At 38.8% G+C, this 13,654-nt stretch overlaps 1 protein-coding gene across 2 annotated transcripts in view; it reads left to right on the forward strand.

Annotated features, from left to right (window-relative positions):
• Lrp11 (LDL receptor related protein 11) overlaps positions 1-13,654 on the forward strand; it is a 52,747-nt gene that overhangs the window by 14,796 nt on the left and 24,297 nt on the right. For both annotated transcript variants that reach the window (XR_010041942.1, XM_003466340.5), the window contains exons 3-5: positions 618-759; positions 4,832-4,957; positions 5,940-6,152. Coding sequence is in view for 1 of the 2 variants with exons in the window: in XM_003466340.5 (XP_003466388.3) it covers positions 618-759; positions 4,832-4,957; positions 5,940-6,152 (481 nt within the window). In the remaining variant the exon portion in view is untranslated. The remainder of the gene's footprint in view (positions 1-617; positions 760-4,831; positions 4,958-5,939; positions 6,153-13,654) is intronic.

Below are 13,654 nucleotides of genomic sequence, written 5' to 3' on the forward strand. Positions count from 1 at the left end.
GGTCAAGCACTTCCTGCATTGGCAATAATTTCTCTGAAGCAAGCCTAGTTCTTCTAGCCAGTTCTGGCCGAGTCCCAGCACGGCCACAACGGTGCAAGGAACAAGAGCTACGTAGGTGGAGGCGGTGGCTGGGGTGATGGTGGGTTCTAGCTCCCTGACTCTGGTTCAGAATCTTGCTTCCCTTTCTAGGAGACAGCAGGGCAGGAGGCTACGTCTCCATTTATTGTCTTGTGGGATTTGGGAACACAGAGGAACAGGGTAGCAAATTATGAACATACTGGAGTGTGTCCACAAGAGGACTTACAGCCTTCAGTAAAAGAGAGAAAGAAGAAGAGAGAGAAAGAAAGATAGCAATCAAGAGCGAGCATTGATGAGCTCTGTGCTAGTTGCTCTGCCTGAGTGCAGACAAGAAACCCTGAGACCATGAAAGGCCAGCCTTTGTAGGGCTTGTGTCCAAGGTAGGGAGCCAAGAAGGTAGACTAGGACTGATTGTGGACGGACTTCTGGAGGGTGGGTGTGGCAGAGGGACATTGAGTCCTGGCCAGTCTGAGTGTGGCCTTCAGAGTGAAGTGCTCAGATCTCCTCCCTAAACACAAGCTATTCCATTTGTGTGTCAGGTGCCTCAACCAGGAACTCTGAAACTGTCCCACCTGCAGGAAGGAACGTACACTTTGCAGCTGACCGTGACAGACACCGCGGGTCAGAAAAGCACAGACAATGTGTCAGTGACAGTGCATCCCAGGCCCGCCCCTCCAGGAGGTGAGGAGAAAGCCCTATCCTTGTGTTTGCCACAGCCAGTTGCACCAGCTGTCCTTGGAAGGTAGTGGTGGCTGTTTTACATCCTTACTGTGCATTCCATGGCTCTTCCTTTTTAAAATTTGTTATAATTTTATTTATTTAGGTGGTTGAATAAGAGTAGTTTTGTTTTGTTTTGGGTTTTTTTTACTAAAAATATAATAATGAAAACAGGCTCCATTATATTTTAGAATATTTTGACTCCACATATTGAAGTGGAGGCAACACTCGGAGGAGTTGAGAATAGACCATATAATCTACTGGGCCCTGTAAATACTTCATCTTTTCTCATTCATCTTCACAAAAGGCAACTTCGGATTATTGCAAGAAAGGATTTTGTTTGAAAATGGAGGACTTTTTCATGTGCACGTTCAATGAATAGAGCTGCAGAGTACAGTTAAAACATCCTAGCTCCTAGAAGTAGAGAGCAGAATGGTAGTTATTGGAGCTGAAGCAATGGAGCTGACCATGGTCAATGTTTCCCTTAGAAAAGAAATAAGCTCTAGTGACCTACTGCATAGCATGATGGCTATAGTTAATAATAATAATATATCATACATTGAAAAATTGCTAAGAGTAGGTTTTTAATGTTCTTTCTAAAAAAAATGGTAAGTATTTGAGGTGATGGATAAGTTGGCTGACTTAATTTAATCATTCCACAATATATACATATTATCAAAACATTGCTTTGTACCCCATAAATACATACTATTATTATTTGTTAATTGAAAATAAAATATAGGATAAAAAATGAAAATCACACCACAGAGTAGAAGACTTAGTTCTTAGGTACAATAAATTGTTGATATAATAGGTCATTTCAAAATTTTAAGAAAGAAACAAAGAATGTGGCTAAGGAGTACAGTTAAGACAAATTAAATTATGTAAAATATATGGGTCAGTTGGAAAACACTACTTAAAATTTTTTAAACACTTTAACTTTAACTCAGATGCATACATTAATATAATTTTAAATACATAAAATATGATTTCTTACATTCTGCTTCACAATATAAAACTCATTTATGTAATTCATCTGTATTACTTTCCCAAACATATGCCTTTCTAAGATTAGCTCAGCTTTAAAAATACCCATTATAAGGGGCTGGAGATTTAGCTCAGTGGCATAAGCGCCTGCCTTGCAAGCAGGCAGTCGTGAGTTCGATTCCTGGTACCAATAAAAAATGAAAAAGACAAAAAAAATTTTTAAAAATACCCATTATATGGAATTTGGCAGTGCTAAAGATGCAGTGGTGCTGTAGGGGGAGGCTTGCATGATGGACCTCTGGAGAACTGCTGAGATGGCGTGTCTATGAGTGTCCTATAAGTTGGTCAACGGGTATGTTCTTATTGTCTGTTGTACCTGGGAAGTGTGCCAAGCCCTGGGGATGGAACAGTAAACTCGTAGATACAGTACTATCCTCTTGAGGGGTCTAGTGTCAAAAGCTGTGCTGTCACTAGCCATAGCTCTAGCAAACTTGGAGCAAGTCTCTGACATTCTTGAATATACAGGATGCCGATCATAAATACCAAACTGAAGAATAAGGGTACAAGAATTGGAATATGACTGATATACTTCTATACATGTAAGAATTGGAATATGACTTTGGATTTAGTCTTCCTCCAAAATCATAGGCATGCATATTGGAAATGGAGATTCATAAAGAGAGATTTTAGAATCCTAAGAACATGGGTACTTTGATAATTTGCACAAGCAGCATTAAAATGTTGGTTGGCTGACCTCTCCCTGTTCAGCCAGGTTTAAGCTTCCTTTAATGAAGGAAGAGGTAACCACACATGGATAAGCCAGTGCCAAACACCCACCACCCTGGCACCATGAGGTAATTACCAAACCATGAGGTGCCAAGGGTGGTGAGTTCATCTCCCCTATCTGGATTTGAGCAGCCCTAGTGATTAACTGCAGCTGTACAACAGAACCAGTCATCTAGGATGAACATTTTCAGATACCTTGGTGGCCAGGTGTGAACCACAACCACTGGGAACAGAGTCCTAGGCATGCTCAGAGCTCCCCTGGAGTATAGGTTGGGATGAGGGGTCACCTTGGGAAAAAGATGCAGAGAGCCTGTCATCCACACAGAAGTTAGAAGACAGTTGATTTTGTCTAGCCTTGGTGTCTGGGAGGGAGGAAGAGCCTGTGTAGACAGGAGCAGTTAGCTGACCTCTCCCTCAGCAGCAACTGATTTGCTGCTATATAGCCTCAGGCCAGCTTTCCAACTGCCAGTTGTAAATTTCTGGCCCTTCTCCAAGTAATAAAATGCATCTAAAGTAACAGAGAAGGATGAGAATCACTTACTGAAAGGCTACTCAGATATCACTTACAGATATAAGTTTGTACAGGAAATAAAAATGAATCAGTGCGGTACTACTTACTACTGCTATCACTAGAAATCACTTACTGATTGTATTGGAAGAATATGCTATGGGTTAAAGTTGATGAAACATCATATGTAAATAGTGAAAAACAGCAGCAGGAATTAAAAGGAGTTTCTGCCTCTTTTTTTATATCAACTCTTCAGTGCTTTTTATGTGTCTGAAAAAAATATCTATTCAGATAACAAGCCAGAAAGCACTTTCAATATAATCTAGACTCATGATCTCCAAGTAGGATCCCCTTGATTTTCAAGATTTTTTGTACCAGGAATCAAACTCAGGACCTCATGCTTGCCGGGCTATCCCTGGCCCTCAGGGTATTTTTAGGGCAGCAAAGATGCTGAAACCTGTATTTTTACTAATTCTGAATCTTCTTTAAAATTTTCAGCATATTTGATAAAGTATACAGCATATCATTTGCAAATAAATTTGAGATGCTTGTTCAGTAATATACTATTTTTTTTAATTGGTACCGGGGATCGAACTCCCAACCACTCCCAACCAGCACTAGCAAGGCAGGCACTTATGCTGCTGAGCTAAATCCCCAGCCCCTGGTAATGTATTATTGACCATGATGCGTGGTCAGTTTGGAAGCCAAGCATAGTGGCGCATGCCTATAAACCCAATTCTTGGGAGGCCAAGATAGGGAGATGCCATGAGTTCACATAAGTGAAGTCAAGGCTAGCCTGGACTGCATAGAGAGACCCTGTCTCAAAACCCAAAAAAACAAAACAAGAAATGTTTGGAGACCACTAATCCAGAAATAGGTTCATAATAAATATGATTTTATTTCTAAAACTACACAGAAATAAGTAAGGCCTTCAGATATTTAGGACTTTCATGCCATGGATTTAAGAAACAAGACAAATATTCTAGCCTCATGATGGCATAGCCTCATTTAAGGCATACCTTTTCCATATAAAAAACTTCAGTAGGTACCAGGAGTCAAACTCATTCATATAAAATTATATCTAAAGCAGAGAGAAGAATACGGGCTCCCATTCCGTTCTAAGAACAGAGACCTCTTGGCTGCGTCCTGACCTGCCCCCACCCCTTTCCCCTGGCTGACCCCAGTGAGCTGAATCTCAGTCCTGGCTGCAGGCCTTTTGCTTCCCTCCTTCAGGAGCGTCTGCCATTTCTTTTCTTTTTTCTCTTTTCCTCCTGGATTAAGATATCTTCAATTGCATGACAACCAGGTAAACTCCTTTTCCACTAGTTTAACTGTGTCTCTCATTCAAATGTATCCAAAATTTCATCTGGTTGTATAGAATGTGCTCAGCCACCAGCATAGTTCGCTCCTCACATTTCCTGAGAGAACCGTGTAGTCCACACTTTCCCTGTAAAACTAGGACGCTTTGTCACCTAATCCTAGCTGGACACCTTTCATCTGTATTTTCAGTACCAGTCACCTGATCTTGTGCAGCTATATCTATAAAGTTGGACTAACCAAGAATGAGGAAAATGCAAGTGAGAAGGTCAATAAGAGGCCTCTAAGCTTTCCAGAACCTGTGGCTCAAGCTTGGTTAAGTTTTTCTCATTCTCCAGCCATTCTGTCCAGATGCATTTTCTCGTACCCTGTGTCTGTCCATTTGGGTGGAAAAGAAGTCTAACTTTTCCTGTACCCCTGTCACTTGCCTACAAATAGGATGCATGAATATTTGCTCACGTTACCACTTCTTCTGTGACAACGGCTGCTGCATCGACATCGCCCTGACCTGTGACGGAGTGCGGCAGTGTCCTGATGGGTCTGACGAAGATTTCTGTCAAAATCGTGAGTCTGCCTTTTACCCCATCAGACAGGGGGCTGGCAGGGGTGGAGAAGAGATGTCTGTGTTCTCAGAGTAACATGAGGACTCAACATTCTTTCTCTACCTGGCTTTGAGTACAACTTCATGTGCAAAAGCTGTGCCTCAAGTAGGAATTCACGATCAGTCTCTCATCTGAGTTGCGAATGTCAATTTTTGCTATTGTATATTTTTTTATTTTTTCTATTTTTCAAAGATTTTTTTCCATCCTAAAAATGCTGCAATAATATGATTTTTAAAAATTGTAGTGAATTGACATTTTGCTTTGATAGTCTTTAAAGAACAATTTATAACACACTAGTGTGTAGCTAAGTCAGAAGTCTTCCAGTGTCACGTACATAGAAATCCCCTGCAAGAAAGAACTGCAGAAAGTTAAAGGAAGTATTTATCTGAGGAAAGACAGCCAATCTCAAAATATAAGGTTTAGGTTTTGTCTCCGTTCACTTCTTCATGTATATTATTTGGAAAGCCAGTTACTAAAAGACAAGAGAACCCATGGCCCACTTGAAACTTGGAGAGAAGAATTTTTATAAGGTTCTGACATGTCCTGGATGGGTCAGTTATTTGCCCCAAATGTCAGTGATTTTTTTTAATTTTAAAGAGAAAAAAATAACAATAAAATAATTTCAAAATCAGCTAGTAGGAGAGTAATAATAATAATACATTGCATATTGTTATCTTCATCGTAGTTATTCAGTGTAAGATATAGGCATGAAATATTGTCCAAACAATAGTAGCACAAGCCTTTCTTTTCAGTGAACTAAGAGAAACTAGCTGTATAATTATAACTACCTTGTGTATGTATATATATTTTTTTCTTTTCCCTTCCTTCCTTTTTCCTTTCCCTCATCACAGTTATCAGAGATTTTAAATCAACTGCAAATATATAATTGTAGTTTAAGTTCAGAAAAGAAACCACACAACTAACTGAACGCTTCTGTGCTTCAGTGGGCCTTGACCGGAAGCTGGTGACTCACACTGCAACCAGTCCTGCCCAGCCTGGCCCCACAGGGCTAATCACAGACACTAGGAAGGACTTGCATTTGGAAAAGTCCCAGAAAACCACGCCCCCCAACCTGCCAGCTACCTTACCAAGCACAGAGAAGAGGAATCACTCCACCCTGGGGAGACCAGAAAGTCAAAGCGGCCTTATGATGCCAGGTAAGGCTTCTGGCAGATTCTCCACGAAGAGCCTCATTTTTAGTAAATGTGGCTCAAAATTTAAGAGAAAATTGGTTCTAGGATCCCTGAAATACCAAAATCTGTGGATATTCAAACCCCACATGTAAATTGGTATATTTGCATATAACCTGTATACATCCTCCTGTGCACTTTAAATTTTCTCTAGATTATTAATAATACAATATAAATATAATACAATCTAAATACAATGTAATGAGTTGTTGTACTACTGCTTTTAGGGATTAATGACACCCCAAAAAAGTCTATGCATTTTCAGTACAGACTCTTTTATCTGAGTGTGTGCTGAGGATTGAATTCTAGGTCTCCCTCCTTTACCACTGAATTACATTCCTAGCCCAAAACACAATTTCTTTATCTGAGTATTTTCAATCCAAGATTGAATGAAGAACACTTAAACATGGAGAGCTGGCTGATACATTGCTTTATAGATAAATTAGGGTTAGAAAGTTTTCTTACTTAGTTTAAGGAAATTAATGCCCTAAGTATTAAACTTCAGGTTATTTGGAGATAAGGCAGCATAACCTCTGCATATTTATGTCAGTCCTCTTCACCCTGAGGAAGTAAACTTAAATAAATTGCATCAGTGTGAAGTGGTTTCATGTACTAATAATTCAGGGCTAAGCTTCCAGTTTAAATGTGTAATTTTGATTTTTTGTTTCGTTTTTAATAAGGTTAATAAAATTTTAAAATCACAGTACTAAAGTATTGCAGAACGGTGTCATTTTAAATAATACACATTTGACTGGCATGATTATGTGACTTGGAGACCAAAATACAAAATTATCACATTTCCATATGACCTGCTAATGTCCTTTCAGTACCAAAACTCTGCATGTTTTATTTAAATAATTTTACTATGTCAGTAACTTATTTATTTTTCTTAAAATTGTTGATTGATAAAGGTGTAGTGATGAAGCAGGAGGATTGCCACAACTTCAAGGCCAGCCTGAGCTACCTAGCAAGACTGTCTAAAAAAAAAAATGTTGATTGTACAAGATATGGAACATGTAAAAAAAACAAAAATGACTTAAAATACGCTTTATTGAAACCTACTTTAAATACTTCGATATATTTCCTTCCAAACGTTTTTGTATACCTCATATAGTTTAAATGCCTCTATACAAATATGTCTGCAAAATGGTGAATTCCATTTTTGTTTTTTGTTGGGAAAGCACCCTTCTGCCCATGGCTTGCTAGTACTGCCACCTACTGGGAAGATCAGTCACTGCATGCAAGTCTCAATTCTCAATTTTCTCAGTACAGATTTGTAGGTGGAAGACAATTTTCATCTAAAGAAAGAGTCTGGCTGGGGATTTAGCGCAGCGGCATAAGCACCTGCCTTGCAAGCAGGCAGTCGTGAGTTCGATCCCTGGTACCGATAAAAAAGAGAAAGACAAAAAAAAAAAAAAGAAAGAAACAGTCTGGCAGGGGCTGGGGATTTACCTCAGTGGCATAAGCGCCTACCTTGTAAGCAGGCAGTCATGCGTTCGATCCCCAATACATATAAAAAAGGAAAAAGACAAAAAGAAATAGTCTGGGGTACCAGACATTTATCAGAAATGCCAAAGAGAGTTAGCCCATGTAAACAAATTAGCTGAAGTTAGTGATGGAGGCCAAGTCTGGCCTTAACTTTTTATGTCTAGCCTCTGGTTTCCTTATCTGTCAGTGAGGTACCTCAGCCCGACATCTCTACACACACCCCCGAGGTCCCGTCCAGCACTAAATCTATTCTAGGTGCAACACAGTGCCTCTTGCTCAGGCTTTGCTCCTTCAGCCCTTAACCACACTCAGTACTGCTTGGTGGTCACAGAAGGGGCCCCAGGAGTGTGGCCTCAGGCTCACAATCACGCCCAAGCTGCCATCAGTCAGTACCCAATTTGAAATGCATTTGCAATCTCCATTTCTGGCCTTTTGGATAATAAACCTTTGGTTTGGTCTATGAAGATATAAAGAATGGTATTTTCCAGAACGGAGAGGTAGGCTGTCTGTTTATTCTCTGTAATACATTGGCCCTTTGTTCTAATTATTAAGACAAAACAAATTTACTGTAGAAAAGTAAGGAAATATAGAAAAATATAAAAAACTAAAATCTAGCAAATTTTTTATAAATTTTTGGTGCAATTTAGATCTACATAATGATCATATTCATCATAGAGAATTTGTACCTGTATATGGTATAACTTAATTCCTCTTTTTATTTCCCAGTTACCTCTCCTCCGTTCAACTCTTCTTCCCTTCCTTATTTATAAAGCTTTGTTCCCGTGTTACCCTTCTTTTATTGTTTTTTCCTTTCCCTTCCTTTCCTGCTCTTCCCTTCCTAGTTCCTCTTTCTTTTGAACCATTTTTTCCTATTTCACAGTATCTATTATACAATTTAGTCCTTATTTGCACTTTCAGTTTCTCACACCAGAGAAACAATGCAGTATTTACCAATTTATTTCACTTAAGAGGATGGTCTTGCCAGGGAGAGAGCTCAGCGGGGACAAGTGCCTGCCTAGCAAGCATGAGGTCATGAGTTTGATCCCTGTTACAAAAAAAAAAAAAAGTAAGGTGATCTCAAGGTGCATCCATTTACCTAGAAATGTCTCAAGTTTATCCTTCTCTATGGCTAAGTAGTACCTTATAGTATAAAAAAAATCTTTTTTATTCGTTCCTCTGTGAATGGGCATTTGGGTGGTTTCCAAGATTTAGCTATTATAAACTATGCTGCCGCAAACATGGGTGCACATATATCACTGTGGTATGATGATTTTAAATTTTTCCAGGGAGGTACCCAGAAGGAGAATACCTGGGCCGATTGAAACCTCTAACCCTACCTTTTTTTGAGGAATTTCCACTGATTTCTTCTATGGCTGCACCAGACTACACTCCCACCAACGAAGGATTCCTTTTCCTCCCACAGCCCCTCCAGCATCTGTTATTGATTGATTTCTTAATGATAGGCATTCTTTCTGGAGTGAGATGGAATCTCAGCATTGTTTTAATTTGCATTTCTTGAATTGCACTAATGTTGAACATTTTTTCATATAGTTATTTACCATTTGTGTTTCTTTCTCTGAGAAGTATATATTCAATGCAATTTTTGGATTAGGTCTTTAAATTGGGGGGGTCTGAATTTTTTTTAGTTCTTTATATGTTCTAGATATTAGGCCTTTGTCTGAGAGGCAACTAGCTAAATTTTTTCCCACTCTGTGGGTTGTCTTCATTCTGTTGGTAATTTCTTTTGCTGTACAAAAGCTTTTTAATAAGATGAGATCCCAGTTGTTGATTCTTTGAAATATTTCCCATGCAATTGGAGTTTTGTCCATGAAATCTTTGCTTACACCTATGTCTTCAAGAGTTCTACATATTCTCTCTTCAGCAGATTTAGTGTTTCTGTTTTAGTTTAGAGCATGGTGAGAGATATGGGTCTAGTTGTAGTCTTTGGCACATAGAAAACCATTTTTTCCTGCACCATTTATTAAATGGCGCAGTGAATGTGTTTGGCCCCTTGGTTTTGACAAAGGTGACTAAGCATGTTTGGAGTTGTTTCTGTATCTTCTAATCTGTTCCATTGATCCTCAGGTCTGATTTGTTTGTTTGTTTTGTTTTCTTTTGTTTGCTAGTATCATGCTGTTTTTATCACAGTGGCTTTGTTGTATGATTTTAAGTCAGGGATTGTGATGGCCCCTGCCTTACCTTTCTTGCCTAGGACTGTTTTTGCTATTCTGAGTCTCTTCTGGTTCCAATCAAATTGTAGGAATATTTTGTCTAATTCTGTGAGGTATGCTTATGTATTTAATTGAGATTGCATTGAATCTGTATAACTATTTTGGGAGTATGACCATTTTTACTATGTTGGTTCTTCCTACTCATGAGCAAAGAATATCTTTCCATTTTCTGATACCTTCTTCAATCTCCTTTTTCAGAGTACTTTAATTTTTAATGTATAGATCTTTTACTTCCTTTGTTAGATTCTTTCCTAAATGTTTTATTTTTTGGATGCTACTGTGCAAGATATTGTTTCCTAATTAGACTATCTCTCAGTGTGTTTGCTATTTGTATACAAGAATGCTATTGATTTTTGAGTACTGACTTTGTATCCAGACATACTACTGAATTCAGTTATTAAATCTATAAGTCTTTTGGTGGAGTTTTTGGGGTCTTCTATGTAGAATATCATGTCACCTTAAGTAATGATAATTTAAGTTCTTCCTTTCCTGTCCCTATTCCTTTTATTTCCTCCTCATGTCCAACTGCTCTAGCTAATGTTTCCAGAGCTATATTAAATAGGAGTGGTACATCTTTGTCTTTTTCCTAATCTTTGAGTGAAAACTTTTAGTTTTTGACCATTTAGTACGATGTTAGCTGTTGGTTTGTCATAGATGGTTTTTATCAGATTGAGGTAAAGATCATCTATTCCAATTTTCTGTAGGGTTTTATCATGGATGGGTGTTGGACTTTATCAAATGCTTCTTCTAGATCTACTGAAATAATCATGTAGTTTTTGTCTTTCACTCTGTTGATAATGGTGTAGTACATTTATTGATTTGCATACGTTCAATCATCCCTGCATCCCTTGGATGAATTCTACTTTATCATAGTGTATAATCTTTGTGATGATTTGCTGCATTCTGTTTGGCTTTTGCATCTTTAGAGAGATGGCCTATAGTTGTCTGTTTTGGTTTAGGCTTTCTCTGGTTTTGTTATCAGAGAACTACTTGCTTCCAGGAATGAATTTGGGAGTATTGCTTCCCTTTCAATTTCATTAAGGAGTTTGAGAAGTAGTGGTATTAAATCTTGTCTAGATTTCTGTGGAATTCAGCAGTGAATCCATCAGGACCTGGGCTTTTCTTTGTTGGTAAGTTTTTTTGTTTTGTTTGGTTTGGTTTGGTTTTGGTCTTTTTCCTTTTTATCGGTACCGGGGATTGAACTCACAACTGCCTGCTTGCAACGCAGGCGCTTATGCCGCTGAGCTAAACCCCCAGCCCCCGTTGGTAAGTTTTTAATTACATTTTCAGTTTCTTTGACTGATATAGGTTTATTTAGAATTTTTATATTTCCTTGAGTCAGCTTTGGTAGTTCACATGTATCTAGGAATCTGTCCATTTCTTCTGTGTTCTCCATCTTATTAGAGTATAGGTTCTTGGAGTAGGTATTGATGATCTGGATTTTCACAGGATCCATTGATTTCACTCTTTTCATTCCTAATTGCATGAATTTGAGTCTTTTCTTTCTTGTTTTTGATATGAGTTTATCAATTTTATTTAATCTTTCAAAGAACTAACTCTCCAATTCACTGATTCTTGATAAAATTTTCGGCACCGAAGGGAACCATCTCATAGAATTTTTGGCACGGCTAAAAAGATAAGAAGTATGAAATAAAAGTGGCCTTTATTTTAAGAATGTAGAGAGAGACTCCATGACCCTCTGGGGTCTGGCATTCTCTCTGCCAGACACGTGGTGTGAGGGCATACATGTAGCTTAGGGTTGGGGTAGTGCCTAAGAAGCATTACTGATGCACTGGTAGCCCATTGGTATTCATTTGGCACCACAGGTAAATTGCCTAGGGGCGGGAAAGGTGACCTCAAGATAGAGCCCCTTGGTTCCGCCTCCCAGCCTCCCACCATCTACAGTGTCCCATCTGGGGCAAAATCTTTTCAATTCTTTGTATTCTTTTCTTAGTCTGAATTGCATTAATGTCTGCAATTTATCTTTATAATTTTCTCCCCCAGACCAGCTTTGGGTTTGATTTGTTCTTTTTCTAGAAGTCTGAGGTTCAACATTAGATTGTTGGAGCTTGTTCTGTTTTTCTGATGTAAGAATTCACTGTTACAAATTTCCCTCTTAGGACTGCTTTCATCGAGTCCCATAAGTTCCGAATTCTTCTTCAATTTCATCTGTGACTCATTGGTTGCTTGTTCAGGAGGGTGTTGTTTCATTTCCAGGGGTTTATGTAGTTTGTGGTTTCTTTTGCCATTGACAAATCTCTTCACTAATATGTTTATCACACTTCCTTCTGGTTAACGTCATTTGTACACATACATACATATTTACTCATTTTTAATGAGGCCAGAATAATATTGTTTTTATAAAAATTTTTATCACTTAGGAGTAAATATTCATCAAATACATAATTTTTGAATTCAGAAGTGAAGAAGATGAGAAAAAAAGAACAGAACTTTGAAAATATTAAAGAAAGCCCGTCTAGCACTGGTTTCTGTGTAGACTGTTTCTTATTTACTTTCTCTCATTGTTTAGACAAAATACCCAACACTCAAAAGTTAAAAGAGAAAAGATGTATTTAGCTCCTCACAGTTTCTAAAAATTTCAGTCCATAACTGACTGGCTCCAAGGCAGAGGAGAATAGTTTCTGGCAAACAAAAGGTAGCAAAAGCAACACAGAACAGGCAATCCTATTTCTGTTCCTTATATTGTATCCAGTCTACCAGGATTAGGCCAGTGCCAGTCCAATCAATGGGCTGATTTAGTAACCACTCCCCCTAAATCCTAGCAACCTTGATCCTGGCATTGCTCCATGAATCAACCACATACTCTAGATTCTGCAACCTCTGAAAAAGCCCCACCTATGACCACATGAGGCTTTGGGGAGACACCTAGACACAAGCCATAACCAACAGCTGCTGTCTTCCCAACCCCTCTTATCCTAATGTCCCTGGCCTACAGTTTTCTTGGGAGTTAAAAACCTGGCATAATAGAAATAGATTTAAAAGTGCACTTTTTTTTTTTTTTTGGTCTTTTTTTTTTGTTTTTATCGGTACCGGGGATCAAACTCGCGACTGCCTGCTTGCAAGGCAGGCGCGTATGCCGCTGAGCTAAGTCCCCAGCCCCAAAAGTGCACTCTTGTTTGTGACATTTGCATGAGTTTTAAAAGGACTATCAGCAAGTGAAGTTTTCTACTGCCTCCTTCCCATAAAGATGCCTATAGTAAGAAGAAATAAGACCGGGCTCACCACAGACATATGCATGAGATACTAAGACCAATGCTAATTACATAGTATAAAAAGTAAGGAATATAGTTTCTTATCTATCAGCCACATTGAAAAAGATGAAAAATTATTGTAATGCTTCTCAGGGTAGGAAGAAACAAGTCTCACTCATACACTTCTAGTGGAAATAAACTCACCATGATCTTTCATAAAGCAGTTACCGAACCCTTAAACTGTGAATGCCTTGATCCACTTATTCCACTCTTCAGGATTTACTCCAAGCACATTACTAGGGATAAAATAAAGACCACACATAAACATTTGGTTATACAAGTAAATACGCAGGACACTGAGCCCCAGGCTGGGAGGAACACAGAGCTCCAGTGTGGCTGAGTCTGCCCGGCACCTAACACACAGTGGCTGGATTGTTGTCGGATGTGCTTGCAGCTGTGGGCCCTGTTCTCTGTGTGGTCCAAGTCATTCATTAACACGGTGTCCTATTGTAGCCAGCCAGGCAGAGGAGAGAAATCT

The sequence above is a fragment of the Cavia porcellus genome, unplaced genomic scaffold (assembly GCF_034190915.1).
Source record: "Cavia porcellus strain 051 isolate PalLab524CR breed Dunkin Hartley unplaced genomic scaffold, mCavPor4.1 scaffold_22, whole genome shotgun sequence".
Lineage (NCBI taxonomy): Eukaryota > Metazoa > Chordata > Mammalia > Rodentia > Caviidae > Cavia > Cavia porcellus.